At 43.0% G+C, this 24,952-nt stretch overlaps 2 protein-coding genes across 9 annotated transcripts in view; one reads left to right on the top strand and one right to left on the bottom strand.

The window, feature by feature from the left end:
• Positions 1 to 7,355, bottom strand: part of ARID4B (AT-rich interaction domain 4B) — an 82,620-nt gene extending 75,265 nt beyond the window's left edge. For 2 of the 5 annotated variants that reach the window (XM_081906804.1, XM_081906807.1), the window contains exons 1-2: positions 6,770 to 6,790; positions 5,858 to 5,920 (exon numbers count right to left, since the gene is read on the bottom strand). In XM_081906804.1, the coding sequence (XP_081762930.1) occupies positions 5,858 to 5,920; positions 6,770 to 6,775 (69 nt within the window). In that variant the 5' untranslated portion in view covers positions 6,776 to 6,790. Of the gene's footprint in view, positions 1 to 5,857; positions 5,921 to 6,086; positions 6,191 to 6,769; positions 6,791 to 7,065 lie in introns of those variants that run through there. The other 3 variants (XM_081906805.1, XM_081906806.1, XM_081906808.1) reach the window with 3 other exon arrangements.
• A 183-nt stretch (positions 7,356 to 7,538) lies between these two features.
• On the top strand, positions 7,539 to 23,305 carry GGPS1 (geranylgeranyl diphosphate synthase 1). 4 transcript variants are annotated; one of them, XM_081906930.1, is made up of 4 exons: positions 7,539 to 7,857; positions 13,087 to 13,167; positions 20,336 to 20,406; positions 22,316 to 23,305. In XM_081906930.1, exons 1-4 carry the CDS (start codon positions 7,623 to 7,625, stop codon positions 23,075 to 23,077), a joined length of 1,149 nt encoding a protein of 382 aa, XP_081763056.1. In that variant the 5' UTR covers positions 7,539 to 7,622; the 3' UTR covers positions 23,078 to 23,305. The 4 variants fall into 4 exon arrangements, with proteins under 4 accessions (XP_081763056.1, XP_081763053.1, XP_081763055.1 ...); XM_081906927.1 differs by lacking the exon at positions 13,087 to 13,167; XM_081906929.1 differs by lacking the exons at positions 7,539 to 7,857; positions 13,087 to 13,167 and adding an exon at positions 7,922 to 8,197.
• The last annotated feature ends 1,647 nt before the right edge of the window (positions 23,306 to 24,952 follow it).

Below are 24,952 nucleotides of genomic sequence, written 5' to 3'. Positions count from 1 at the left end.
ATATATATATAAACCCACACAACATCAAAACAATGTCTCTTATTTAACTGGGATAAACCACACATTTTCTTCCTGGTATTTGTTATTTCTTGTTAGTTCCTTCTGTAGAATAAAAAATCAGAAATACGGTAACAACATCTCTACTCAACCCTTTAACAATTTGGAATTTTAAAAGAAGTTTAATGACTCACTTTCCTATAAACTAAACTTACTCAGTTGACTCCAGAATTGCCCTCATGGGAGTTCCACTCACACAAGAGGAAGAGGGCAGGGATGCAATTTTCACCAATTCTTCCTCCCCTCTGCAGCCACCTGCAGTGTTAGAAACTCAGATATACAGTGGTACCTCTGGATACGAACGGGATCCGTTCTGGAGCCCCGTTTGCATCATGAGCAGAATGCAACCTGTGTCTGCGTGTTGCAATTCGCCGTGTCTGTGCATGCGTGTGCATGCAAAACCCGAAAGTAACCCGTTCCATTACTTCCGGTTTGCTTAATTTATGTAGCTGCCCCACAGCAGAAGTACTCTAGGAAGCCAGAGTGGTATAGTGTGGTACAGTGTGTTGGACTAGGACATGGGAATTCAGGGTTCAAATCCCCACTCAGTCATGAAGCTCACTGGGTGACCTTGGGCCAGCCACTATTTTTTGACCATTTAAGGCAGAATAATTCTAACTGGGGATCCTTTTCCTAATGTACATAAGTCAACAAGCTTCCAGACATTGTCTTGTCTGCCTCTCTAGTACAGAAATCTGCACTTCCAGCAATTTTCTCACCCAAAGTCAGCATGGAGGAAAAGAGTTTTTGTCTACTGTGCTGTATAGGTAACTTGGGGGACTTGGGATCTTTCTGGAAGCTATGCTGCTAATGACCTCTCCTAAATAATCCCAGCATACAGAAGAGAAGCTCACCTCCCTTTCTCCACAAAGGAGGAAGGAAAGGAGTAGTTTCTCTCGCATTCCACTGGATCACTGTATAAGGTAACAGCAGTCAAGATACTGTTTGTACCATCCACTGAAATCTACTGCAAGGGCAAACAACTTTCACTTCTATGAGTTCTCTGCAATTGCCACTGGTCTCAAGAAAGCATGTGGTGGTGGCAACCACAAACAGATTTGTGAACTCCTAGTAGCAAACAAACTAAACAAAATTATTTCAAACATTTCTTCATCACAGTGTTTTGCAATTAAAGCAGATCTCTTGGATTATTCTTTGCAAAGCAACAGACCTTATAAAATAGCACACAATAGCTTTGTGTAAGTATTTTGTTTCTGTTATTGCATTAGAGTTATGTAAGAAGATGGAAGGGGGTGGAGAGAAAAAAATAGGGCAATGGCAGGTTAGATAGGTTATGAAAGTAGCATTTCTTTAAAGAAATGCTTGTTTACATACCCTAACAATCAGTTCTAGAGATAAACATCCCATAAGTATTTCCTTCCTTCCTGCTTTAACTTACTTGTAGTGCATGTACTCTTAAAAGCATTCCTATTCTAATCCTGTGTTTGCTTCTACACAGTTGGCAAGAAAAGTAAAACATTACTACATTCTTAACTAGGTTACAGCACATTGTCTGCAAGAACAATTGAGCTCTCAACCAATGCATGATAGTACTACAGTATTTGTCTTCAGGCTGTTTGTGTAGAAACACCACCACAAATGGCTGATATTCCTTCATAGTATTATATTACAAAAAGACAGCACTGAAAACAATTACAGCCTCTCTTATTCATTACATCAGTGATTTGCATGGTGGCAGAGGTCATTTTTTAAAATAAAAAAAAATAATTGAGCAGGGAGTTGGTAAAGAGAAGGAGTGTATATATAAACTAAATAAATGTTAGCATACACTCTTCACAAGCAGGATTAAATATATTTCACACAACCTGTGCCACATAGCCAGTGTATACACCTTTAATGACTAAATTTTACGACAAGAGCAACAGCACGTGTCCATTTGTCCTTAGTACTTTATGTTTTATTTTTATGTGTCTATTATGTGTCTTTCAGATATAAAAAAGAAAGCAGCAATAACAATAGGATCAAGAGCATAAAGCATTCATCAATTCATTCACTGTGCTATCCATCAGATTTGCAGATTATCCAAAGTTGTTTTCTACTACTACTACTAAAAAAAAATTGTACCCTGCCCATCTGACTGGGTTGCCCCAGCTACTCTCAACAGAATATACGAGAACACAACAAAAGATCACACATTAAAAGCTTCCTGATACAGCTGACTCATATGTCAGTAGCAGATCACATCCATGTTCCATGTTAGTAACCAATTTTTATTTTATTTTTAAATTTTATAGGCCGATTGTCTATATATGGATCTAGATTAATTATCTGATTGATGGCTTTATCTGTCTCTATGATGACTGCAAGCCAGAATGTCTGAATGAATATACACTGCCACCAGATATGAAAAAATGTTCCCATCGCCACACATCCTCTTCCACATGCCAGACATATGAAATTTCCTAACATTTTCTAAAAGAAGATGGGGCACAAGTGGCTATCAATAGACATTTATGGAGGAATCAGAAACCCATCAATCCATTTATACTGTATTAGTTTTTATACTGGAAAGCTGCATATACTGAAACAAACCTTATAAAAATTTGACTCAAAGACTGAAGACTGCTGCTTCTATCAAATGCCTCCTATAGTGGAATATACCGGTATGTTGCAAGCACTGCCTCTGATATTAGATGGTTAATATATTCATCAATAAGAGTTGTTCTATTGAAGTACACTTATAATTTAGCATAAGTGGCTATTTGTGATGTCGAGGGAAATCTGTAATAATTCCCATCATACATACTGTGAAGGCCAAAGGAAATATATAATAATTCCCATAACAAATAAATTACTACAGTTTTTCATGCTGTCCACTGGCATACTGTGCTAATCAATATGTAGTTATTAAGAGCACTATGTGATTAAAATGGGGTAAGATATATTTAACACATATTTGCACATCCACTGTTTCAGGATTTTCAGTTGATCACAAACCTATAATATATGAGTTTTGATACCATGCATTCATTCACACAAAGGGACTAATTGTCTTGGAATTCATACAGATGCTCAATAAATCTTAATAATAAAGGCAACTTACTAAGCTATAAGCAGGAATGTGAAACTATATTTTTACCTACTTTATGATGCCTAGATTCAAGCGTGTTCAACTCAAATTATATTTATCATCAGGTTGCCAATAAGGGCTGCAGCACTTGTGCAACTTCAAGCAATAGCAAAACAGCAAGCTGGGAACAGAAATGGGAGTTTCCAGACTGATACCCTTGAACATGAACCAAAAAAGACAACACTGCCTCCTTCACTTGAGGGAACAGCCAGTAGCCCCATCAGTCAGAGCTTGTGGCATTTGTTCTAAAAATAATTTCAGTTCCTCAGAAGTACCTCTGTAGAGCTCTAGCACACAAATAAAAATTTCACTGCTTACTTTTATCCACTGAAGCACTACCTTCGACATCACTTTACAGATCACATTCATTCTAGTAAAACATTGAATTAACAGAAGCAGAAAAACAACCACCCTTGCTTACTGACCTATTATTCTAGTTAGTGTTACCCTTACAGTAGTAAAGGTATACTATAAAACATTTTTTAAACATGATATAAAGGGAAACAATGAGTTCTTTTCTAAAAGTTTAGAACTGAAATTTTAAACAATATGCTAGCCATTTGCAAAAAGGCAGACAGTTAAATTGTGACACAGTGAAACAGAAGAAAAGGTACTAGAGGGTACCAGTATATACCACAGAGCCTGGCAACTTCTTCCACAGTACAGGGCAAAAAGGAGGTGAGTCACAGCGCTAAACATGCTACGGGGTGAGCTCCTGACTAGCCAGCTCTTTATTTTTCCTTCTGTGCACATGTCTCACAACTATTAATCAAAGCTCTGACATGCAACAGAATGAGGTCTGAAGCAGGATATGCAGAATTCAATGCTGCCACAGCATACTGAATGAACAAAGTATTCTCTCTCTTATACTACAGCTGTCAGCGACCAAAGCCATACGGCAGCTAGTCCTCTCGATGGAGTGGCAAAAGTTTGCAGCTTTTTGTTTTAGCCAAACTATACTTTCACAAAAGGGCAGAAGTTACTTCAACCTCTTAAGAAACTCATATGAGAATCAGGGAGGAAGCAAAGTGGGCATTTTCCAAAAAGTAGGTTTCGGTCATGATTTTTTTTAATAACATCTGAACCTCTTTATAACAGAGTGATCTATTTTATTTCAACTCTTTCAAACCAATCCTATGAACATTTATTTGGGATTAAGCTCTGCTGAACACAGTGAAACACAGTGAGTAAACATATATATTCCAGACAAGTTTTTAGATGCTAAAAGCATTGGCCAATACAGAGAGAGTAAGCATGTACAGAATCAGGCTGTGCCAAGATTGATATAACCAAAACTATAATGTTATGGTACTAAAATGCTAAATGCCTGACTATATCCATTCTGATGCATGAAATACACTGTAACTTTCATTTTACACACATATCCTAAGAAACTGAAAAAAAGCACTCAGCACTTTCGAAAGTGTTTATATTTAACACCGACAGGGTTTTAAGTTGTTACAGAGTGAAGACTGCACTACATTTATTACATTTTCAACAACATGTGAACTGCATAGTTTCATACTTCAGAACTCCATGGCTTGCTATAATCACAATATCTGATCATGAATCTTTCATCTGACATAAGACTTGCATATATAAAGAAGAATGACTGCTGCATATTTTTAAAACAAATAGTCTTTTGATGAAAAAAACTATTCTTTCACTTTCATTATCAAAAGAAATCTTAATGTAAAAAAACAGATTTGGAATCAACTCACCAATTCTCTGAAAAACAACTATTTTATCAAGAGAAGACAGCCATGGAGCTTATTTCCAATTTAAATTGTATGAAGCATTTGATTTTAAGTTAGTGTTTCTGGCACTGCTGATGTAGCTTTCCACATCCCTCAAGAAAGGCCTTATTCAACAGAGGAAGTAGCTTACAATATTTAATAACAAATATGGTAGGTAGTACTTATTATTCAAGTACTGTGCAATATTCCATTTTCAGTTATTCAGTAAGTGCCTCTAACAGGTTTGTAAAGCCTTGAAAGCCAGATTTGGCCTTTGATAAGGGGCTTGTTCTGGATGTCTAGATAATATGCTACACCAGGTTCTGTGTTCGTGGACAGTACAGATTTAAAAATAAGGAACGCATTATTAATATTTTTTCCATCACATTCTCTTTAAGACACTGACCACCAGCTGTCAGCGCCTTTCAGTTAAGGGGCACATGTCATGCAAACACTTACTGCATCCAACAGTGAAAGGCTGTTTTAAATTTCTTTCTGCATCTTGCAGCAATTTTTTTTTGCTGCAGCTATTCCCTCCCAAACATACCCCTTCAAGCAGCCCACAAATATCAATTCAACGGGGCTCGTACGATAAAAGTAAACTGAATCTATTGTTTAACCCCAACTGATTAAATACAACTGCTTAGTGGAGCTTCCCGCCCCACTTCATACTTTCCGATGGAGAGCAAATGCCTCCTATTCCTCCACCAAACTACCAAGGGCTGGCCCAGGCAGACATGTCCTCAATCCCCACGGAAAGGGTGTTGCAGAAAAACTCCAGCATACCAGATTTATATTATGCTCTCAGCACAGTTCACGGAGGGTTTACCAAAACCGAACCAACACACATTAGCCGGAGGGCAGAAAACAGCCTGCAGTCGAGGTCTGGAATCGGCTCCAGTCCTCGCACCGAGGCAGACATAACCCTCCGCCGGTTCCTCACCCCCCGCCCGCCCCCCATTAGTGCTTTTACCTTCATGATGAACTCAGGCTGCAGTAGAAAAACCCGAAAGAGGTTGAGCTGCCGAGGCTGGACCTGAAATTTAAAACAAAGCACTAAGCCACCGCACCACCCCTTTTCCGCGGTCCGCGAGGGAAGCATTTCTGCACGAGCTTCTCCCCCCCCAAATACTCCCCCTCCCTCACCCCCTGCCTCTCCTATTCCCTCTACGCAGGCCCCTCTTTTCTCCACCGCCACAAACCACGACCTCGCCGCTCCAGCTCCCGCTTCCTCTCGGAGCCTCACACACGGCGGCTCGGCTTCCCCCTCACTCGCTGCCTTTGACGCCATTTCTGTCAGAGGAGAAACTTGCCACAACAACAACCGCTTCTTAACCCCCCCCCCCCGCTCCGTCCCCGTCCCTCCTCCTCTACGTCCGCTCCCCCTCTCCGGGTACCGCCTGAGGGGGAACGAGCCCTTCGCCTTCGGCTCTCTGGGAGCGGCTCCTACACCCCTAGCAGTCTCCGCCCCCCCCAACAAAAAAGTGGGGAGGGGGTGCCGCTGAATAAGGGAGACGAGAGAGGCAGGTTGCGGGGTGTCCAGCCAGGACGGAGAGGCGCTTTCTCGTCCATGCAGACACACACACTCTCTCACTCTCTCTTCCCTGCGGGAGGGGAGGCTTCTCCATTGTACTAGGACAAGGAGCGAAGAGTGGAATGGGGGGGGGGCTCCTCCCCATGCCGTTTAAAGAAAAGCGGCTCCCCAAAAGATCTCCCAGCAACCTGTCTCGATGTCCCTCTCTCTCTCTCTCCTCCCCCCCCCCCCAATGCTGACTCCGCGGCAGGAGTTTCGGCAACAGCCGCAGCTCCCCTGCTCAGAGCTGGTCAGCGATCGAGGAATCCAGGAAAGCGACGGTCAGCGAAGGAGAAACAAGGGACGCCTTGCCTCCATCTCGCCTCCTCCAAAGGCGGCTCCCGGACCAGTATCCTCCCACCCCGCTTGCCCGGCTCCGTTCTCCGAGGGACCCAAAGATTTCGGATTCGGGAGAGGAGGGAGGGGGGCGATCGGCGAGTCCCGCCGCAGCCTCAACAAGGAGAAAAACAACAAACCAGGAGCGCTCTTTCCCCCCTTTCTCTCTTTCCCCCCATGGCCCCTGCAAAAGGCTCTCGCCTGCACGGAGCGACCCCGCCGGCCACCCGAGGCCACTGGGGCCAGGGAGATCTTCCCCGGGGCTACGTTACCTTTGTTCCTCGGCTGTCGCCCGCTTGCTCGCTGGTCCCCCCTAACCTGCGGAGAGGGGGGGCGAGGAGGATGGAGCCTCCTCCCAACGCTGGACCTGATCCCCTGGCCGAATACCACGCTTCTACCGAGCAATCGCTGGCCTGGCTCCGAAGGCAGGCGAGGGCTCCCGCCCGGCGACACCGGGGGCCAATCCCGCCCGTCCGAACCCCGGTGGCGACGGCGACAGCAGCGGCTCCTCTCCAAGCTGTTCACTACCCTCCCCCAAAACCCGAAGCGTGAGTGACAGCTGCAAGCCCGCCCTCTCCCCGCCTTGCCTCTCCGCCATTGGCTTCAAACCAGCAAGGCCCGCCTACTTCTCAGCGCCATTAGGCCCGCTCTCCGAAACACTGATGTAATTCTCTCGCCAGTTCTATGGAAACGGAGACTCGGGCGGCGCGCGGGCTTCTGGGTAGCGTGGTTTTCCACCCCCCCTCTGCCGCAGCCCGAGAGGGGACATGCTCCTCCTCTGTACTACAATTCCCGAAGTGCATCGGGAAGCAGCGAGGAAAATGAGAAAATGGAGCGGGGCGGGGGCGGTGGAGGGAGCCGAAGGGAGATTATGGAAGCGGCGGTAGGAGGAGCTCGCGCCTGCGCCGACAGGCCCCGGTGGCGCATTTTCCCCCCCATTAGGCGAAGGTGGCGGTTGAGGCGGAAGGGGGTGGGGCTCTGTGCCCACCGCCACACTGGGCTGAGACGGGCGGAGAGAAGGGGCTCGCTCCGGGCTGGCGGAGAAGCGGCGGAGACCTCGGAAGGTGAGAGGCGGCGCTGCTTAACGGGCGAGGGGAGGCTGGCCTCCGCCTCCCCCCCTCCCCCCGGGGCGGCAGAAAAGGGGTGTCGGGTTTCCCGGCTCTTCCTGTCTCCGGCCCCCGCCCCGCTCGCTCCTCACAGGAGGCTCCTCCCTCCCCGGCTGCTATAAAGCGGAGGCCGCGGGGCCGCCGGGGAGGACGAGCAGCTGCGCCTTGGCGGGGGCGGGAGAAGCAGGAGCTGCTCGCCTCAGAGCTCGCCTTTCCCTCCTCGGCCTTTTTCTCTATCGGTATTCGCGTTTGAGGGAGGCTGCTGTCCTCTGAAGCGGATTACCTGTCTCTCTCCGTGGTAAGTGCCTCCTGGGTGCTGGTTGAGAGGGCAGGAGACGGGTACAGGTGACTTTATGTTGCTATTTGCTTTGAAGTTTAGTTTTGTTCGCCTTGCAGTGTTCTTGGTAAGCCGTCTTGAACTTTTGACACAGGGTGAAATAGGAACTCAAGCTTTTGTTTAAACAATTGTGTGTATTATCACTTGGCTGTAGGGGGGCTTGTTGTAGGGCTGTACAGTATTTAGAAGTGCCTGCTTTGGAGAAGTTGACGTGCTCAAAGATATGAGGGAGGGCTGCTCTGTTTTTCCTGAAATAAGTGATTTATGTTTTTTTCACTATGTGTAATGTACAATACTGTAATGTAACGCGTTGCTACATTTTGATATAAAACTCAGTTTATTTGTTAACCCTGTAAGCAAAAGATGGAACCCTAATAGTTTCTTGACACGACGCTTTAGCTGGTGGTTTATGGAATAATCTAAGTCATAATGGCAACCATTCAAATGTGTACATATATGTTGCTCTGGGCACCTGTTACAATTCAATAATGGAGACATATATGCATATATATATGCTCTTTTCTCCTTTATTAATATAACCATAGCAAATATAATAAATGAAATAATGATGGTGAACCTCTTCTTACTGAAAATTCCAGATTTAAAAATGAGGTCATTATTAGGATGCTGGCCCAACATGATTTAGGCATTAAGTGGCCTGCCAATTCAAACTATTAAACAGTGGCATGTTCATTACCAAAGATGTTTAAACCCTTCTCTGAAATTATGTTTAAACCCTTCTCTGAAATTCTAGGTCAGCATTGAAACACAATTAAAATTTTATTGACATGTTAAGGCATGCTTGGAAGAAGCTGATTACTTGGCTCCGTTCCAGTCTGGTTTCAGGTCTGATCAAGGCACTGAAAGTGTCCTGGTCACACCCTGGTTGATGACATTTCTTGGGAGGGAGATTAAGGGATGCCTCTTGGAGACTTTCATTTCAATCCTGTTGATCACAGTTATAATTCTCAAGCCCCTCAGTGCTTCACTGTTTTCACTCCTTCCTCCACGGCTGTACAGTGGTACCTTGGTTCTCAAACTTAATCCGTTACGGAAGTCCACTTCAAAACCAAAGCACGCTTTCCCATAGAAAGTAATGCAAAATGGATTAATCCATTCCAGACTTTTAAAAACAACCCCTAAAACAGCAATTTAACATAAATTTTACTATCTAATGAGACCATTGATCTATCAAATGAAAGCAATAAACAATGTACCGCAGTCACACAATCAATTAATCAGTAGCTGATCTGGGTTCCACACCGTCACAAAAACAAAACAAAAAGAGCCGCAAAAACAAAATTGCAAAATAAATAGCAAAAACAGACAGACCTCAGCGTAACACTCAAATCGGAAGCAGCATAACACTCAAAACAGAGCACATTCAGCTTCCAAAAAAAGTTTGCAAACCGGAACACTTCTGGGTTTGCAGTGTTTGGGTTCCAGGTTGTTCGAGTACCAAGGCATTTGAGAACCAAGGTACCACTGTGTTCAGAAAGTAGCCATGGAAGGTTACTCTTTGGCACCATGGAAGTTGTCCTGTGGTGTCCTGGAGAGATCCTTCTTGTCCCTCATGCTATTTAACATGTATAAAAAGCCCCTGGCAGCTGTCATTAGGGAATTTGGAGTGAAGTGTCATCAATATGTTCAGGACACCCAGCTGTGTCTACCCATCTGAATCAGGAGAGTTGGTTGAAGTGTTAGATCAGTGCTTGGAGGTGGTGATGGGCTGGATGTGGGCCAGTAAATGGAAACTGAATCCTGAAAACATGGGTGTTACGTTCCCCAAGGGCTAACATTCTGGTGGTATGTCATGCACAGGTTTGCACTCCCCTGGAAGGAGAGTATTAAAATTGGCAGTAGAAACCCTCTTCATTTTTTCACAGCATTCAGAAGTTTGGGGACAGGTAGCCCAGGAGAGGGCATTCTGTGTGGTAGCTGCAAACTTGTGGAACTCCCCACATATGTGTATCTCGCATCTTTTATCATACAGCTTTCACCAAATGCTGAATATGAACCTCTTTCCTCTGGCTTTTGACACTTGAGATCTATATTTATATATAGATATTTCTGTGATTGAAAGCTGTTTTAAACTCTCTTTAAAACCGTGTTTTAATTGTTGTACTTGTTACCCATCCTGGGATCTTAGGGTGAAGGGTGGGTAATTAATAATAATTGATATATAAAACTTCATTTGGGCTTTGCTATGTAGAATATACATCAGTATTAGTCTTCTGTAACTTTCCACACAAAGTCTGTGAAAGTGCTTTGTGGATTTCAAAATGGAAAGTCAGCATTTATCATACAATGATAGATAATGATTTTACAGTGGTACCTCGGGTTACAGATGCTTCAGGTTACAGACTCCGCTAACCCAGAAATAGTACCTGGGGTTAAGAATCGTGCTCCTGCAGCACGGTGGCAGTCAGAGGCCCCATTAGCTAAAGTGGTGCTTCAGGTTAAGAACAGTTTCAGCTTAAGAACTGAGCTCTGGAACAAATTAAGTACTTAACCCGAGGTACCACTGTATATTTGTTTTTTGCCGCTTAAGTGTTTCACTATTTCTGTTAGACAGAACATTGGTGAAGCTTTCAGGAAATTATATGTTGGGCCACAACTTGTTATCTGCATGCTAATCAACAATGGCTGCAGAATTAATTTGGGACGATGATACTACTGTAGTGTCTGTATTTAAACTGCACGAGACAGATTGTTTCAGTTTGAAGCAGTTGCATCTGCAGTGGAGCAAGAAACATTACAAATGAGAGGGAAGAAAAGAGATTTCAGTAAAGTCTACAGAAAAACAGGCCTACAAAACATGAGATTATAGGTTTCCTAAATTTAGGAAGACCTAGATAAGGAAAGCTGTATAGGACAACTAAGAATGTAGTGTTACACACCACCCCGATCTCCAAGCAGTGCAAGATACCAGGGGTACAGTGCTTACCCAGGGCTTGTGTTTCTTTTATAAATGAGGCACAGTGGTAGGTGTATGACGGGGTCAGCAACCTTTTTCAGCCCTGGGCTGGTCCACCGTCCCTCAGACCATGTGGTGGGCCAGACTATACTGTATTTTTGGGGGGAAATGAACGAATTCCTGTGTCCCACAAATAACCCAGAGATGCATTTTAAATAAAAGGACACATTCCACTCATGTAAAAACATGCTGGTTCCCGGACCGTCGGCGGGCCGGTTTGAGACAGTGATTGGGCCGCATCCGGCCCACAGGCCTTAGGTTGCCTACCCCTGGTGTATGACATATTGTTTATTTACACATATATACAATCTGAGATGATGATGGAGAGGCTAGCAACATTACACTCCAAGAGGTTTTTTCTTCTCCCATGGCCACAGTTTTGAATGCTAGCAGAAATTGGCCATGGCCCTCTATCACTTTGTTCAGTTTGCTATGTTTAGCAGATCATAACCCTTCCCAACTAGCTCACATCACCACTGCTGCAATCCTAAACTCAACCGCTCCCCTCCCAACTCTAAAAATTCTGCTTCAAAGGCCTTTGTTTTTCTAACTAATTCTGAGTTGAGGGAGGGGGCCCTCCATTTGCCCTCTGGCACAGAGCCACTCCCCCACCTACTATACTTTAGTGGGTCATTACCAGACTGGCTCATGTTTTGTATATCAATATGCTAAATCCAGCATCTGGCACTCAGAAATTAGAAGGGGAGACAAGGCACGCCCACCCCCCCAACTCACAACAGTAGATTTAAAAATGATAGGACAATGTTACAGTAGTACCTCAGGTTAAGTACTTAATTCGTTCCGGAGGTCCGTACTTAACCTGAAACTGTTCTTAACCTGAAGCACCACTTTAGCTAATGGGGGCCTCCTGCTGCTGCCGTGCCGCCATAGCCCGAGTTCTCTTCTTATCCTGAAGCAAAGTTCTTAACCTGAAGAACTATTTCTGGGTTAGCGGAGTCTGTAACCTGAAGCGTATGTAACCTGAAGCATATGTAACCCGAGGTACCACTGTACTTTGAAATTTTAATATCATTTAATATCATTTTTGTTAGTTGTGTATAAATAAGTGTGTGTTCAATAAGTTCTTTTAGTGATGCTTCCTACTTAAAGTGACATACTACTAATCTTGGGTACTTTGCACTAAATTCTACGTACTACTTGGAATGACATGTAAAAATACTTAAGGAGTATTTTAGAGTAAAGCCTGCAGTGACTACCAGCTTAGATTTTTCACTTGTACATCCTGGATATTGGCCCATTGCTTGTATTGAATTAGCATCCGTGTTCTGTTTTCTCCTTGCCATATTCCGCAGTGAGAGGTTTCTATATTTTAAAATATGATGACTGGGAAGCAGAGGAAGCTGCTGCAGGGAGTGAAGGAAAATCTGGACTGTGTTTCTGTGAGTGAAGGAAGGGCTATTTCCTAGCCTTTTAAACCCTGATTATGTTTGCTGGATTCTGCTTTGGCACAAATTAAGACCTTTGTCAGGGTGGGTGTAAAGAACAAAAAGCCTGTCTAAAGCAAGGGAGTTAAGAGAATTGGCACAAGGAGTATTTTAACTGTACAGTTAAAATGTTTGGAAAACCATGACTTAAATATTTCGGGATTGTGTACCCCCTAGGCACTACCCTAGCAAAGGTGTGGCTGTAATGAACTTGCATTAGGCAGTTTCCAGAAGGGATATTCAGGGGACTCAGGCTTATGGGAGAACAATGTCATCTACATTATTAGGTCTTCTCCTTAATTCTATGGAAGGGGTAGGGTTCAATTACCATGTAATCTCTTACTATAGTCTTGGTGGTTAGTAGGACCTAATTTTCAGACCCCTGGTCATTAATAAGGGTTTTTCTTAAACAGACTGAACTACTCCAGAGTTTTTTAAAATGGAACAAGTAGAAGAGTCATCCAAGAGAATTCTGTTGGAGCCATACAACTACCTACTTCAGTTACCAGGTAACATTTCACTCTTTTAAGTTCTTTGTTGTTGTTGTTGTTTAGTCATTTAGTCGTGTCCAACTCTTCGTAACCCCATGGACTAGAGCACGCCAGGCACTCCTGTCTTCGACTACCTCCTACAGTTTGGTCAGACTCATGTTGGTAGCTTCTAACACTGTCCAACCATCTTGCCCTCTATCGTCCCCTTCTCCTTGCGCCCTCAATCTTTCCCAACATCAGGGTCTTTTCCAGGGAGTCTTCTCTTCTCATGAGGTGGCCAAAGTATTGGAGCCTCAGCTTCAGGATCTGTCCTTCCAGTGAGCACTCAGGGATGATTTCCTTCAGAATGGATAGGTTTGATCTTCTTGCAGTCTATGGGACTCTCAAGAGTCTCCTCCAGCACCATTATTCAAAAACATCAATTCTTTGGCAATCAGCCTTTATGGTTCAGCTCTCACTTCCATACATCACTACTGGGAAAACCATAGCTTTAACTTGAACATAACCTTTGTCAGCAAAGTGATGTCTCTGCTCTGCTTTTTAAGATGCTGTCTAGGTTTGTCATTGCTTTTCTCCCAAGAAGCAGGCGTCTTTTAATTTTGTGACTACTGTCACCATCTGCAGTGATCATGGGACCCAAGAAAGGAAAATCTCTCACTGCCTCCATTTCTCCCCCTTCTATTTGCCAGGAGGTGATGGGACCAGTGGCCATGATCTTAGTGTTTTTTGATGTTGAGCTTCAGACCATATTTTGCGCTCTCCTCTTTCACCCTCATTAAAAGGTTCTTTAATTCCTCCTTACTTTCTTCCATCAAGGTTGTGTCATCAGCATATCTGAGGTTGTTGATATTTCCTTCAGCAATCTTAATTCCGGCTTGGGATTCATCCGGCCCAGCCTTTCACATGATGAATTCTGCATATAAGTTAAATAAGCAGGGAGACAATATACAGCCTTGTCGTACTTCTTTCCCAATTTTGAACCAATCAGTTGTTCCATATCCAGTTCTAACTGTAGCTTCTTGTCCCACATAGAGATTTCTCAGGAGACAGATGAGGTGATCTGGCACTCCCATTTCTTTAAGAACTTGCCATAGTTTGCTGTGGTCGACACAGTCAAATGCTTTTGCATAGTCAACGAAGCAGAAGTAGATGTTTTTCTGGAACTCTCTAGCTTTCTCCATAATCCAGCACATGTTTGCAATTTGGTCTCTGGTTCCTCTGCCTCTTCTAAATCCAGCTTGCGCTTCTGGGAGTTCTCGGTCCACCTACTGCTTAAGCCTGCCTTGTAGAATTTTAAGCATAACCTTGCTAGCTTGTGAAATGAGTGCAATTGTTCGGTAGTTGGGGCATTCTTTGGCACTTCCCTTCTGAGTTTTCCAAACTTGCTGGCATATTGAGTGTAGCACCTTCACAGCATCATCTTTTAAAATTTTAAATAGTTCAGCTGGAATACCATCACTTCCACTGGCTTTCTAAGGGCCATTTGACTTCACTCTCCAGGATGTCTGGCTCAAGGTCAGCAACCACACTACCTGGGATGTACGAGCTATCCATATCTTTCTTGTATCATTCCTCTGTGTATTCTTGCCACCTTTTATTGATGTCTTCTGCTTCTGTTAGGTTCTTTCCACTTTTGTCGTTTATTATGGTAATCTTTGTACAAAATGTTACTTTCATATCTCCAATTTTCTTGAACAAATCTCTGGTTTTTCCCATTCTGTTGTTTTCCTCTATTTCTTTGCATTGCTCGTTTAAGAAGGCCTTCTTGTCTCTCCTTGCTATTTTTAGGAAATCTGCATTCAATTTCCTGTATCTTCACTATCTCCCTCGCAAGTTTGCTCATTCATGTACCACTAAATATGGACTAGGGTTGTGTCAAAACCAGATCACTATGTCTTAATAGACTTGGTGTTGAAACATGTTTTCACTGCCAGTACTCAACTTAAGCTTCATGCAAGAATACTTTGTTCATTTCCAAAAGATAAGTAGAGATCCTGTGGAATTATCACATGGTGTGATGCATTTTTCTGTTTCATAACCAAAGCGTTAAATTACAGGGAATGTTTACTCATGCCATTCCACCTACACTTTTTTTTTACAATGGGGTGTCCTGGGTATGCATGCTCAGTTTCCTACTTAATATCACCTCAGTTGAGGGTGGCTATTGATCTACAAGCTATATTCAGGTTTCTGAGTTTTGCTGGCTCGTTTCTGAAATAAGTTGTTGACGAAATAATTCTCTGGTATTTTCAATAAAGGTAATATATGTGGGAAAACATTTGGCTGCTAGTGTGCCACAAGCTTCAAAACACCTCCCTCCCTCTCAAGTGCTTGTGTAAGCTTGGAAGCCTAAATAAATCTCAACATAAGCTTTCATAATGCTAACTTGTTTAGCACACGGCAGCAGGATGAATGCTCATTTTCTTTTTACGCAAGAAGTAGTAACTCCTAAGCAATGCATTCCTGTATGTTACTCATAGTTCCAAGATGCTTTGGTGAAATCACTGGCTGTTAGATTAAGGTTGCCATCTTCATGTAACTCTAGAGAGGAATTCAGTTGTTTTTTTATAAAAAATGCAAGAACACAGTATTATCTATGCCTGGATATATCTAGTAAACTGATATGAAATTGTAGTTGCCTACTTGAAACAAAAGTAATCAGTTATTATGATTCTTGCACCCTCTTTATTGGACATCAGCTTTTTCTTTGGACCATTTTTCAATTTTAAAGTCATATCAGATATGCACCTCCAACTCACTATACATTTGAGGTGGTAAAACGTAATGTCTATGTTAATTTAAATTCTTTCAAATAGAGATTTAATTCAAAGCAAGAACAGGTCATACAGTTTGCGATAGGTGTAATCTATCCAACGTTAAAATTATTAAGTCCCATTGCCTTCTGTGGGGGAGATCAAATATGTGCTGAAATTGCCTGTTTAAAATATGGGATTATAGGTGCTTAACCTTGTGTGGAATAGTATTATAGTTTGACCATTTAGATGTACTGGCACATTATGGTTTGCCACATACCAGAGAGGGAGAGAATCACACTTACAAGGGAAGAAGAAAGCTGCATGCTTTGTGCTCATTCCAGGGTCATTTGCATTGTGCCAAACTATGTTTTGGTGTTATGTCTGAACCCAACTGTAAAGAATATTTATGACTTGATAAAAAAATCATAAATATTTATTTCCCTACTTGAAGATAAGCATATTTTTTGCTTATAATTACCAGTGCTTATTTCTGAAATGTTCTAGAGACTTTGGCTGAAACCCTGTTGAGTCCATCCTCAAGTAACAGACGTCATCTTGAAAAATGAAACTTCACCTTCCTCTTGCATGAGCCCACAAATCCGGCCCAGGAGGTCCACTAACCCTATAGAACAGATTGGGGAGCAGCAGGGGAGGAGAGGAAGAGCAAGTCCTAAATGTATTCAAATCTCAAGGGCCTGAATCCAAGAGTACTAAAGGAACTTGTGGATGTAGTTTCAGAGCCTTTGTCTATTATCTTTGAGAATTCCTGGAGAACAGGTGAGGTGTCTACTGACTGGAGGCAGTCAAATGTTGTCCCCATCTTCAAAAGGGGAGGGGGGAGACCCAGGTAACTACCGACTGATCAATACCAGGGAAGGTCCTAGAACAGATAATTCAACAGTCTGTCTGTGAGCATTTAGAAAAGGATGCTGTGATTACTAAGACCCAGCAGGAATTTCTCAAAAATATGTTATGCCAGACCAATCTGATTTCTTTCTTTTATTTTTGATGGAATTACAAACTTGGTGGATCAGGGAAATGCTGTGGACATCGTGTATCTTTATTTCAGTAAGGCTTTTGACAAAGTCCCCCATGATATTCCCACAAGGAAGCTGGTAAAATATGGATTGAATGAGGTAGCTGATAGGTGGATTTGTAGCTGGTTGACTAACTGAGCCCAAAGAGTACTCATTAATGGTTCCTCGTCATCCTGGAAAAAAAGTGTTAAGTGGCATGCCGTAGGGTCCTGGGCCCGTTGTTGTTCAACCTCTTTATAAATGACTTGGATGAAGGAATTGTGAGGATACTCATCAAATTTGCAGTTGACACCAAATTGGGAGGGGTAGCTAATGCCACAGAAGACAGAATTAGATCAAGGGTTGAAGGAGGCTCCTCCCTCCCCGGCTGCTATAAAGCGGAGGTTGCAGGGCTGGGTATGTTTAGCCTGGAAAAGAAGAGACTGAGAAGAGATATGATAGCCATCTTCAACTATCTTAAGGGCTACCACATAGAAGAGGGGGCCATCTTCAAATATCTTAAGGGCTTCCACATGGAAGAGGGAGCATGCTTGTTTTCTCCTGCTGTGGAGGGTAGGACTCAAGGCAATGGCTTCAAGTACTATGATTGGTACTATGTGTTTTGGGAAATGTTGTTTTGGGTTAGGAGAACGTCTAGTATGTGTTTTTAGCCATGATTTGTGTATCATAGAATTGTAGAGTTGGCAGGGACCCTGAGGGGTCATCTAATCCAACCCCCTGCAATGTAGGTACCTCAACTAAAGTATCCATGACAGATGGCCATGCAACATATTTGTAGTTTGTATTAAAAAGGCAATTTTTGGCTAATGTTAGCGAATTCTATCTGGTTCATTATTCTGCTGTTGCTAGGCAATGGTTTCTGGTCAGTCAGCCTCCAGATGTATAGAATGTTGTTGTTGTTGCTAGACAAGATTCTCCCATACCAAGCCCTTGAAGAGTTTACAATTGAAAAAGGCCAAAAGGGTAGAGGTTACGTGTGACAGGTAGGAGAAATTGCAGGAGAGGAGTTAAAAAGTTTGGGAGGTGAGGGGTGAATGCACAGCACTGATGGGCAGCTTTTTAAGGCACAGAAAAGGGGAAGGGGATATGTGTGTGCTGAATCTCTTATATTTCCATTCCATTCTTTAAAGGCTAAATTTGCCAGGCAACCTGAAGCCCTGTTTGGCATGCTCCTGTACCTTTAACAACTATACAACAGGCAGAAATCAGCCAGGGTGATTGAAGGGCATGGGAACAAAAATGACCTCCATAATGAGCCAGTTGTTGGAGGTAGAGAGTTGGTCCGGATTTTCACTGTTTGAAAAATGGCAACCCTAAATACCGTATTTTTCGCCCTATAAGACGCACTTTTCCCCCTCCAAAAATGAAGGGGAAATCTGGGTGCGTCCTATGGGGCGAATGCAGGCTTTCGCTGAAACGTGGAGAACGAGAGGGGTCGGTGCGCACTGACCCCTCTCGCTCTCCAGGCTTCAGGAAGACATCCGCAGCCTAGGCAGCCCTGCGGGAGGTCCCCGCAGGGCTCCCCACGCTGCGGATAGCAGCTGGCAGCCCGGCGGGCGGGGCGCCCTGAAGCAGAGCGCCACACGCGCCGGACAGACATCCTCAGTGTGGGGAACCCTGCAGGAATTCCCCGCAGGGCTCCCCATGCTGCAGATAGCAGCCTGCTGCCCGACGCGCGGGGCACCCTGAAGCAGAGCGCCCCTCGCGCTGGGCATACATCGGCCAGCCCCACAAGCTCGGGGGACAGCAGGGAGGCGCAGCGCCGCCATCCCGCTGTTCCTCGACCTGGTTCGGTTTCCCCGACCTGCTTTTGGGGGGGAAATAAGGGGGGGAATTTCCTTTATTTCCCCCCCAAAAAAACTAGGTGCGTCCTATGGGACGAAAAATACGGTAAGTTGCATGTGAATTATTTCTAAATGGTATAATTTATTATTTCTTCCTTTCCCATTTTTGATTTCAAGTTGAAGCGTTTTAAGCATAGATGCAAGGCATAATCAAATTCAATTGACAAAAACCTTTTGATTTAGCTTATATGTCACCTTTCCACAGTGAGCTGTGCACTTCTGATGTTAGCATGCTGGGATAAGGGATTTCCATGTTAACTCATGTTCCAAAATTCTGGAAAACTGTGGCTGTTAAGGGCCACACCATTGGCAAATGTGTTATTTAAGCGATATTGTATTGAATCCTATCCTGTGATTAGTTCCAGCTTCTCTACTACTTTGGAGCTGGACAGCTGTCAGGGGCAGAATGGTGAACTTAAGCCCTAGATTCAATTTTTTTGTTAACTGAATATTTCAACCATGGGAAACGCCTCTTTTTCTTAGTAATCTGTATTGGTCTACCCTGGAATTAGTAAAAAGCCCATCCCCCCACCTTTAAATTTCCTTAGTTTGGAATGCTTAAGCGATGGGATCTGGAGCCCAGTGTGCATGCAAAGGTGCTGTTTTGTCCTTTTCGTCTTGCAACCACAATTCTCAGTACTGTTTGCTACCACATAGGGATTCCCTAACATCCAGTCAGTTGTTCATGTGGGACGGGAGCGCATGTTGCAGGAAGAAGTGGGAGCCTCAAATCCTCTCCTGCATGCATAAAGAGTTCCCATACCACATTTTGGAACCTAGCAAAAAAGCTTCTGAGTGGATTTAAAATTAATCCTAAATTTATTGAAATATCTGGTAAGATAAAATTGGCATGTCAGCCAGCAGTGCTTTGGGGGCAATCATGATCCTCAGAAATGGTGTCCAGATTATCTATAATAATATGTCAACAAAATATTTGAATTATCTACATTCCTCTGGCTTGTTTTAACAGATGCAGCTGCCTTATATACAGATTAGAACAAATGGCTGCCCAGAAGTAGTGGATTGTGGCTACAACTGGGAGTGGTTTTTTTCACAATTTATGTTCTCTGCCTACAGCCTTAGTTCTGAAAGTACAAAATTAAAACCACACCTTGATACCTTAATGCTATAATCAACATACTGTATAAGTGTAATAATTTTAGGATTACCTGTGGTGGTGTTCAGTAGGTAATGAAATTGTTAAGCAACATGCAGGTGTGTCTGTCCTGGACTTCTCAAATCCCAATTATATGTGTCCTAGCAGAACCCTGAAGTAAGTAAAGGCTCTACTCCAGCTAGGCCACACAGCATGTATCATCCACTCTACCCCATACTATGAAAATAACTTTTTCTAAACTTCAGCAGTATTCATTGGTGAGCTACATAGCAAAGTTTTCCTGAATTTGAATAACTTGCACACACACAAACACATGTTCCACTTGACCTAGTGAAGTATAATTACTATGAGAAGAGTAGTGGCTAGGAAATTCCACAGACTTTAATGATTTCTCCAGGTAATAATACCTTTAACTTTTTTAAAAAATTACAGGAAAGCAAGTCAGAACCAAACTCTCCCAAGCTTTTAATCACTGGCTGAATGTTCCTGAAGATAAGCTACAAGTAAGTTGCATTCTTAAATTGATTTACCTGTAAATTTATCCTTTCCAGACTGAAGCTACCAAGTATTTAAATGATCACAATACTGAATTTTACATGTACATGGTTTTCACACTTGATAGGGGGTTGTGCTTTTTGTATACCAAATCTGGTTCGTTTCTAAGGCTAGGTACTGTAACTATGCAGTGATCCACAATCGTGCATGCTGTGATCACCATAAGCCCATATATATTATGGGATTGCAAACATTTTTGGGATGGTGAGTACATCTGGAGTCTTGAGTGGAGAGAGACACAAAATGACTGACACGGTGGGCGTAGCCAATCACAAAACACCCTTTTCACAGAAGGCAAACTGGTGAGGTTGAAAGACATTCCCAAGAACATGAGTATGTCAATGATGGGGTCTTAGCCCCCCCAAAATCAAACCACTCCAGTAGAAAACCAATTTCATGCAAACTAATTTTCTTAATGTACCTCTTGGTAAATCTAGATGTACTCCAAATTAATAGAAAGATCACTTCAAAATAATTTACTGTATTTTTCACTCCATAAGATGCACCTGACCATAAGATGCACCTAGGTTTTAGAGGGGGAATGCAAGAAAAAAAATATTCTTTAAAGGGAGCGCAGCAATCCCTCTCGCTGTTCTGGCTTCTGGGATAGCCGCTTGAAGCCTCTTCAGGGCAGCGGGATTGGGATGAAGGCTCCCCGTGCCCTGAACAGGCATTGCACGGCAAAGCTAGAACAGCAAGAGGGAGCGGTGCGCAGCACCCCTCTTGCTGTTCTGGCTTAGCCGTGCAGCCTGCATTCGCTCCATTAGGCGCACGCACATTTCCCCTTACTTTTTAGGAGGGGAAAAGTACATCTTATAGAGCAAAAAATACGGTACTCTGAGTTCATTAGCCAAACCTATTCCTGTTGACTCTTAATTTCCTTAGTCAGACACAGGGCTGGGCGATACCAGCTATTCAACATCGCGGTGTATCGCCTGCCAAACATTGCAGTTTGGCGATATACCGTGATGTTGAAAAAACAAGATGCATTGGCCTCTGCCCACGAGACACCAGGTGAAACTGCCCAGCTCACCTTGAGAGCTGAGGCAGTTTCACCCAGGCTTGCGGGATGGAACAATGCAGCTTGTTTGCGCCACCCTGGTGCTCTCGCTGCTTGTGCACGTGGCAAGAGCATCGTTCTCTGATCGCCCCGCCCCGCTGGTGAAACTGCTACTGCTCCCAAATCCCTCTGCTAGCAGTACCCACTGGAGAAAGGAACTCTTGACTCCCTCCAGCAGATGCTGGCACAGTGGCAGGTTTCACCAGCATTATATCGCTGAGTGAAACCAGCATCGCGGTCTGCTCTTCTTACTGGTCCTGGGCAATATATCACCCAGGCCTGGTCAGCCAATTAACTCTGCTCCCAATCTCTTGTCTCTTCCTTCTTACACATTTTTCCTCTTAAGCAGGTCCTAGTTGCTCTGCTTTTTCTTTCTTGCTCTGCCCCTGGCTGTTTCATTTTTCATCCACTCACTCGCTATTCCCTCAGAGTTGAATTACTCACTTACTAGAACAATCCAGTCAGAATGGTTCATTCTCCTCTTTTCTGTGTCTGGTTGGAGGAGAAGTATGGGCAGCACAAGGGAGAGAGAAGAATGTGAGAGTGAGCACCACCATTAAATTTAGTGAGCACACAAAGAAGTAGAGAGCCTGGTGTGCACTCTGCTTGCCCTTTGGGTACACTGGAACCCACAAGTACCAAAGCCATAAAGCAAAGAGTTGAGAATAAAATTGATACATTGGGATCAGAAGTTGAGATCTGCAACCAGGCTAAGGGAAAGTCAAAAGCTATTGAATTGTTGTAGAAGAAACTAGTAGAATGCAAGACTTGATTACTGTTCTCTTTTTTATTATTAGGTTATCATTGAAGTGACAGAAATGTTGCACAATGCAAGTTTGCTTATAGATGACATAGAAGACAATTCAAAACTACGACGAGGTTTTCCAGTGGCCCATAGCATCTATGGGATACCATCTGTAATAAATTGTGCCAACTTTGTGTATTTCCTTGGCTTAGAAAAAGTTTTAACACTTGATCATCCAGATGCTGTAAAAGTGTTCACCCGCCAACTGCTAGAACTTCATAAGGGCCAAGGCTTGGATATTTACTGGAGAGACACCTATACCTGTCCTACAGAAGCAGAGTATAAAACCATGGTTCTGCAAAAAACAGGTGGCCTTTTTGGACTAGCTGTTGGCCTCATGCAATTGTTCTCTAGCTATAAGAAAGATTTAAAACCACTCCTTAACACCCTTGGGCTCTTCTTTCAAATTAGAGATGACTATGCAAACTTGCACTCCAAAGAATATAGTGAGAACAAAAGTTTTTGTGAAGACCTAACTGAAGGGAAGTTCAGTTTCCCAACTATCCATGCCATATGGTCTAGGCCAGAAAGCACTCAGGTGCAGAATATTCTGCGACAAAGGACTGAAAATGTGGACATAAAAAAATATTGTGTACATTACCTTGAGGATGTGGGTTCTTTTGAATATACCCGGAAAACGTTAAAAGAACTCGAGGCTGAAGCTTACAAACAAATTGAATCTCTTGGGGACAACCCTGAGCTTACAGCACTACTTGAATATTTAAGCAAAATGTTCAAGGACGACGAGAACTGATACAATTGCTGATTATATTTGCAGGAAACAATTTTGAAATAATCAAGGAAACTAAACTACAATATTTCTATCACTGCTTCATAGGAAATGCTCTCAAGCATGTATTAAGGGGTTATAGGGTTTATATGTGCCCTAAGTGAACTTTGGACTTCTACTTTCAGTTGTGTATGCAATATTGCTGCACATTTCCATTAAAATAAAGCTGCCAACTACAACTTTCATCTATAATCCTTTTTGATTGTGAGTTTATTTTAATTTTGACTACAAGGCACATTTCCAAAAATGACTACAGAAGAAAATGAAGTTCTTACTTTATTGGTTTATTAATGTTGGTTTTTATCTTGTTCTGATTTGTCCTAACATGTATTCTTAATCACTTTTACATTTCCTTTCACTTAGCCTTTGGGCAATGAATTAATTCAGTGCTGTTTTTCTTAAAAATGTTTAGGGGTTCTCATTTTGACTCAAGAAAATACCATTTTATAGTTCAAATAGGGAAAAATAAATACAGTAAGTGGACAAAAGTACAAAGATTCACAAAATGTTTAGGGGTATGCGTCCCCATGTCTCCCCAGAAAAAAGCACTGGATTAATGTATGCTTTAAAATGGAAATGTGTTGTCAAAAAGGCTGAAGAAGGCAAGTAAAGCAATCCAGAGTCTAACTATAATGGGTAATAGCCACCCGTCCCAATTGAGCCAGTGACTGGTTTTGGTGAAGCCTAGGGACCACTGAGATATAATGTGAGAGAAAATAGACTTGGTAGTCATGCAGTTTCAATAGCTCACTCTTCCCATGTTCACCTATATTTAAGCCATTTTTGTCCTTATCTGCAGTCTTCTAAAAAGTGGCTGTGTGAGGTCCTAAGATTTCATAGTAGCTTTTGGGATTGCATTTCAGGGGACTGCAAATGTGTGCACACAGGTCACACTATCCAAACATGAGGAATGAGTATCCGAAACTGGTTTTATTTATTTACTTATATATTACATTTGTATATACACACCACAGATTCAGATATCCAAACAGCCAGACCTGTGTGTAGTACTGTAAACCAAAAATGTAAAAAAAGTAAAAAAATGATCTTCAGTACACAAACCTGCTTTCTAGGAGAGAACTGAAGTTTAGCTTTGTTTACTTATAACTTTGTTTACTTAACAAGTGTACTAGAGAGCCTGTTGTTCCCTGATGACTAACACATCCCATATTGTATTACTAGACTGATGCAGGAATGGAATGTAAATAGCATGCAGCTGCCCTCTGACCTGTAAGGCCCAAGAAATAAGTACCGGTAGGTCTGTCCTCTGTATCCATTAGCCACTCTCACACATCCGGTTGACTGAAAACCACTGATTTCTCCCACCTGCTTTTAAGCAATATTGTTGTGAATATCTGAGCTCTCCCAGATATTGGTACTGTATGTGGGTGCGCTTAAGAAATACACAGTAGTTCTTAGAAGTCCAGATTTGTTCTAAAAACCTTTCATGTTGGTGACTTCAGAAAAAGAATTTCATGCGGGAGATGTGAAAATTTCAGGAAAGGTCTGTCTCTAATATAAGAGTGGGAAGTTTGTCATTAATCACAGAATGATAGAGTTGGGAGAGACCCAAGGGCCATCTAGTCCAACCCCCTGCAATGCAGGCGTCTGCTTCAAAAAAAAAAAAAAGACAAACCATTTAACAACTTTAAAAGCCCGGCGGCACCGGGGGCCAATCCCGCCCGTCCGAACCCCGGTGGCGACGGCGACAGCAGCGGCTCCTCTCCAAGCTGTTCACTACCCTCCCCCAAAACCCGAAGCGTGAGTGACAGCTGCAAGCCCGCCCTCTCCCCGCCTTGCCTCTCCGCCATTGGCTTCAAACCAGCAAGGCCCGCCTAC

This window comes from Podarcis melisellensis (assembly GCF_964234715.1).
Source record: "Podarcis melisellensis genome assembly, chromosome: 3".
Classification (NCBI taxonomy): Eukaryota; Metazoa; Chordata; class Lepidosauria; order Squamata; family Lacertidae; genus Podarcis; species Podarcis melisellensis.
The sequence above is the reverse complement of the archived record's forward strand: the minus strand, read 5'-3'. Positions and strand labels throughout refer to the sequence as shown.